This window comes from Ursus americanus, chromosome 36 (genome assembly GCF_024610735.1).
Source record: "Ursus americanus isolate L20-20 chromosome 36, mUrsAme1.1.p, whole genome shotgun sequence".
Lineage (NCBI taxonomy): Eukaryota > Metazoa > Chordata > Mammalia > Carnivora > Ursidae > Ursus > Ursus americanus.
Window position 1 is genome coordinate 24910108 of NC_142162.1, and position 6000 is coordinate 24916107.

Genomic DNA, 6000 nt, shown 5'->3' on the forward strand with positions numbered 1-6000 from the left:
GTCTAGAATGGCCTAGATGAGAAGATAAGGGTTTCTGCTTTCTGGCTGTTATATTCGAGGACATCAAAGGAAAAGAGGGTGGGGGTGGCTTTTTCTTTAATCTTTTTCTTTTTAAAAGAGTCCCCCTGACCCCCAAGTCTCCTGTAATTCCTGGCTTTTGGTCCTGTAGGTGCTCCGTATGATGGTTGGAGTAAATATCTCAGATGAGCAGCTGGGCAGCATCGCAGACAGGACCATCCAGGAGGCTGATCAGGATGGGGACAGCGCCATATCTTTCACAGAATTTGTTAAGGTCAGTCACTCACCTCTTGGTTTGAAAAAGTTGAAACGTTTGAAAAGTTTGAAAATTCTGTTGCACGGGAGGGAGGGAGAAAAACATTCAGATAAGAACTTGGGGGGGCGCCTGGGTGGCTCAGTCATTGAGCGTCTGCCTTCGGCTCAGGGCGTGATCCTGGAGTTCTGGGATCGAGCCCCACATGAGGCTCCTCAGCTGGGAGCCTGCTTCTTCCTCTCCCACTCCCCCTGCTTGTGTTCCCTCTCTTGCTGACTGTCTCTCTCTGCGTCAAATAAATAAATAAAATCTTAAAAAATAAAAAAGAAAGAAAGAACTTGGGACAGTATCTCCTCTTTTGACCTTCATAACCATAATGGGGTTTTGGGGTTTTTTTCCCCCCAGGTTTTGGAGAAGGTGGATGTAGAACAGAAAATGAGCATCCGATTTCTTCACTGAAGGACTGAGACCAAACTATCCCCTGCTTTCTAGTATTTAAGAACTGGAACTTGAGAGTCCTCCTATCCACCAGCCCCACCTCCACCCCATCATTCCCCTTCTCCCAAAGTACTACTGCTGTTGCATGACAACCCCAAATATGTTCTGTCAACATAAACCTGCCTTTGGTGTATAAACAGGGCATTACAGAATGGTACACCAGTCTATTTCTGTTCAGTATCATTCGCCAGTTATCTCCATTTCTAAATATCATCTCCCCTGGTCCGCTGCTGAAGGCCACATGTCCATCCAGTCTGAGAAAGTGAGAGAGGGAATCTATGCCAAGAACCAACCAGCAAAGCTCTTTCACTGGATGTAGACGACAGCCTTGCTGCCTTCCCTCCAGCAGGCTTCGGCATGCTCCTTCATCTGTTTTATATGTCCTTTGCTTCCTACGTCTCTTTCGCCCAACATACCATTCACTTAGTTCTTCAGTCTCCCTGCTCTTTATTAAGCTTCAGTCCCTCTGTTCTACTTGGCACCCAAGCTGGGCCTGTTAAACGTGTTTCTGACTTGGCAGGATAGTGTGGTGGTCTGGCAGTTTTTGTCTAGCTTTATTCTTAAACGGGTCTCTGGGATGTTGCCTCTTCAGGAGCTTTTCCGTAACCAACACTTCTCTCAGAAGAATGATCATCTCTTGGTCCTCTGCACTCTGCTCTGTCATCAAAGGGCTGTTGGTCAGATGTTGAAAGGTGGTGGCCTTGGTGAGAGGCGTAGAGCCAAGGCTTCCAGGTCGCTTGCCCAGGTCGGTCTACCTCTGGCCTCTGATTCTCAACATACATAACTGCATGGCTACTCTTGTTAGTACAGTGTTGATTCTTCAGAAAAGGGCCGTATGCCTGCAGGTTTGCTTTGTTTTCAGGTACCATCACCACCAAAATGGCTGCCCTGACAATATGCTTGGGGCCTTTCTTGTGGCTTTTTGATCAAGGAGCCCAGGCACTCTCAAAGCCTGGTGTATCCCCACTTCTGTAGCATGGTTTATGCCTCAGTGTTATGTGCCCTGGAATGTGTTTCACGTCACATTTGCACACTGGATGAGCAGTGTTAACAGAAGTGCCTGACTTATCCCAGTCCAAGAGATTTAAAGATTGTCCTCAGTGTCTTGAAGTTTTGCACAAAATTCTCAATGAATTTTACACTTGGCAAATGTTATTGCTGGAAGCCATAGTCCGCTCCTAAAAGAGGTCCAAAGCATTGAATGTATTATTATCATAAGCTGCCTGGTTACATTGACTTCCTAGCTCCTCTCGTAAACCACTACTCATCCCTTAGAAACAAGGAGTCTGGCACCAGTGGCGCAACCTGAGGTGGCATTACAGGCTTTTGCATGAGCCAGAGCAACTTCTCTGCCTGTCCAGCTTAGTATAGACCTCAGTGAATCAGGGGCTTGTCACCCTGTCTTTAAGAATCTCTTTGTCTATGTATCTGCCCTTGGCTGATTTTCTCTGACTCATCGCTTGCTTGCTTGGTTGTTCCCTTGCTTTGGAAGGCTATCTAAGATGTATACACAATACTTTAGGAAGGGAATTGCTTAAAAACAAAAACAAGATGCTGCAAAGGGATTGGGAAGAGTGGGAAACAAGAGTGGCCAGACTGGATGACTCAAGTATAAATGACTGAGGAATTCTTGATGAAATATCAGTCTGACTTTGTGATCAAGTGATGTAATATAGGAAATGTATAAAAGGGAAGAATTTTCTGACACTGATCTGTTAGAGAGGTACTTCAGAGGCTCCTTGACTTCCATATTTAAAGTTCCTAAGATATGGCTTTTTCCTCCTTTTGGCTGTATAGCAAACTGTTTTAATCCACGGTTGTGCCTTATTGTTCCATTAAAATTGTATTCTTCAATCCATCAATAAATACTTGTGGTTAAAACAAAATAACTTGGGTCAATTTTGTCCTTGTGTTTTTTAAAGAATTTTATATAACTCAGTCCCCTTCCTCAAGTTTGAAATCCCAAACCGTGTCTCCCTTACTCAGGTTTATGTCTGTGCTATCAAATGTATGTTTGCTCTGCTGCTGACCGGACATACTATGTGGGGTGTTCATCCAGGGGCCAGCACTGTGTGCCTCTGGGCACAGGTTTGTTACCTTGGCCACTTCCCACTCACTCCAGGTAGAATTCGATTTCTCTTCTTGACTCACTGGCTTTTTAAATGTAGAAAAGGCCTAAAAATGGGGTATGTGTTTATTGCTTGTTATAAGGTCGTCCACCCCCTCATGTGCGTGCAGCCTCAATCACATATTATACCCAGCTAGTATTACATGGCTTTTCACATCGTTAAGACTCAGTGACTCGGGGCGCCTGGGTGGTTCAGTTGGTTAAGCACCTGAGTCTTGATCTCAGCTCAGGTCTTGATCTTAGGGTCGTGAGTTTGGGCCCGCAGTTGGGCTCCATACTGGGTGTGGAGCCTGCTTAAGAAAAAAAAAAGGACTCGGTGACTCCTTTGTCTGTAGGGTGTGAATATCTGTCTTTAGTTTTAGTGGCATGCCACAGGATCCAAAGCAGTAATAATAGCTGGAGTCAGCTATACAAATTCTAAAACGATACCCTCTTCTTCTTCTCCCACCCATCTGCCTCCAAAGTCCATTCCAAATAACTTGCATGGTGTTTTTAAGCTTTGTTTCACTTTGAGTCTAATGTTAGGATTCAGTGAAAGCAGAAACTAGATGAAGGACCAAGCAGTCCATTTTGGGAGAAACTGAATGTTACTGGCCATGGCCAAAGGCACAGCAGTCTTGTGACTAAAGTAGAACCCAATCAATACTGTAAAAATGTTGTGAGAACATTACAGCATTAAATGTAGTTTGAGGGAATCTCCTTAACCAACCTGATTCCTCTCTTGTTCCTTTCTGGTCTATCCATGCATTACATATTTGAACATAAACGGAACATAACACAAGTTTATGTCAGCTTTAAAAAATTAACGTATTGTAATACTTGCCTATGTTACCTGTTCTTCCTAGCTTGTATTAATGGTTACATTTTACAAACTTGATATAGTATTTAATTATTACCTTGCTTATTGTTTCCGGTTTTATCTATTATAATGATACGATGAATACCTTTCTGCACATAGATGTTGGGATTACTAGGTCCAGGTTGGACATAACACTTAAAGCTTTTGATATGTCTCTAAAAAAAGGAATGCCAGGGGGCTAACAAGACGGCGGAGGAGTAGGAGACCTAAATTTCGTCTGGTCCAGGAATTCAGCTAGATAGTTCTCAGACCATTCCGAACACCTACGAACTCAACAGGAGATCAAAGAAAAGAATAGCAGCAACTCTACGAACAGAAAAGCAACCAGTTTCTGGAAGGTAGGATGTGCAGAGAAGTGAATGTGAGGCGATAAATGGGAAGATAGACCGCAGGCGGGAGTCGGTTACTGGCAAGTGATAGAGCCATGGAGCACAAAATCGGAACTTTTAGGGAGCGCCTGGGTGGCTCAGTCGTTGGGCGTCCGCCTTCGGCTCAGGGCGTGATCCTGGCATTATGGAATCGAGCTCCACATCAGGCTCCTCCGCTATGAGCCTGCTTCTTGCTCTCCCACTCCCCCTGCTTGTGTTCCCTCTCTCGCTGTCTGTCTCTCTCTGTCAAATAAATAAATAAAATCCTTGTAAAAAAAAAAAATCGGAACTTTTAGAAGTCGGCTCCTGTGAGGGATGTCGCTCCAGTGGCTAAGCAGGGGGTGGGAACCTCACTGGGACAGTGTGGTCTCGGGACTCTCAGGGTCACAGGAAGACAGGGGGTGCCTGAGTGCAGCAGAGCTTCCAGGCATCAGAGTGAGGAAGCTGGCTGCAATCAGTGAGCCGAGCAGTGGGCTTTCAGCTCAGGGTTTCCATAAGCCAGGATCCGGGGCACAGTCAGGCCACTGCTCTTCGAGCCAGGGCCCAACAAACTGAACTGGGCAGAATCCCCTTCCTACCTCAGGAGGAACCGCAGGGGAGCCCACTGCAGGAGTCTGATGGGTTTGGAGAGTCCAAACGGGGTCGGATGCCTGAGTTAGAAACGCAGGGTCACAGGCCCAGTGAGCATGGAGTGTGGCTGGAGACCAGGGAGACGGGAGTGATTGCTTTCCTCTGAGGCCGCACTGAGGAGTGTGGCCCCGAGCTCTCGGCCCCTGGGGCCGGAGACTGGGAGGCCACCGTTTTCATTTTCATCCTCTAAAGCCGAGTGGAAAGCCTTCAGGAACAACAGCCACAGAGAGCAAACCCGAGCAGATTACTTAGCCTGGCCCCTGGCAAAGGTGGTGCAATCCCGCCTGGGGCAAAGACACTTGAGAATCAGGACAACAGGCCCCTCCCTGAGAAGATCAGCAAGAACACCCAGCCAAGACCAAGTTTACTGATCAGTGAGAACTGCAAACTCCAGCACTAAGGGAATACAGCAGGTAGAATTCATGGCTTTTTCCTATGATTCTTTAGTCTTCCAAAGTTAATTTTTTAAATTTTCTTTATTTTTTCTTTTTCTATTTTCTTCTTCTTCTTTTTTTTTTTTTAACGATTTTTTATTTATTTGACAGAGAGAGAGAGACAGCCAGCCAGAGAGGGAACACAAGCAGGGGGAGTGGGAGAGGAAGAATCAGGCTTCCAGCGGAGGAGCCCGATGCGGGGCTCAATCCTAGGACCCTGGGATCACGCCCTGAGCCAAAGGCAGACGATTAACGACTGAGCCACCCAGGCGCCCCTCTTCTTTCCTTTTTCAACCAACTTCTTATCAATTCCTTTTTTAAAATCTTTATTAATTTTCATTTTTACAGTCATATTCTATCCCTTCATTGTATTTGACTGTATTTTTTGTGTATATATAAGCTTTTCTTTCTTTAAAATCTTGGGATGCAGTTTCTTCTAACAGACCAAAATATACCCTAAATCTAGCGTATGGCTTTGTTCTATTCACCGGCCTGATCACATTCTCTTCTTTTTTTTTTTCTTTTTTTAAATTTTTAAAAAATTTTTTCTTCTTTCTTTTTTCAACCAACTTCTTTCTTTTTTTCTTAAGATTTTATTTATTTATTTGACAGAGAGACAGCCAGCAAGAGAGGGAACACAAGCAGGGGGAGTGGGAGAGGAAGAAGCAGGCTCCTAGCAGAGAAGCCTGATGTGGGGCTCGATCCCAGAACGCCGGGATCACGCCCTGAGCCGAAGGCAGATGCTTAACGACTGAGCCACCCAGGCACCCCTCAACCAACTTCTTATCAATTCCTTTTTTTAAATCTTTTTT

At 45.2% G+C, this 6000-nt stretch overlaps 1 protein-coding gene across 1 annotated transcript in view; it reads left to right on the forward strand.

Moving 5' to 3' along the window:
- The window catches only part of CHP1 (calcineurin like EF-hand protein 1), a 45717-nt gene extending 43059 nt beyond the window's left edge, over positions 1-2658 (forward strand). Inside the window, exons 6-7 of the mRNA XM_045771046.2 lie at positions 170-292; positions 677-2658. Of these exons, the coding sequence (XP_045627002.1) occupies positions 170-292; positions 677-730 (177 nt within the window). The 3' untranslated portion in view covers positions 731-2658. The remainder of the gene's footprint in view (positions 1-169; positions 293-676) is intronic.
- Positions 2659-6000: the final 3342 nt, after the last annotated feature.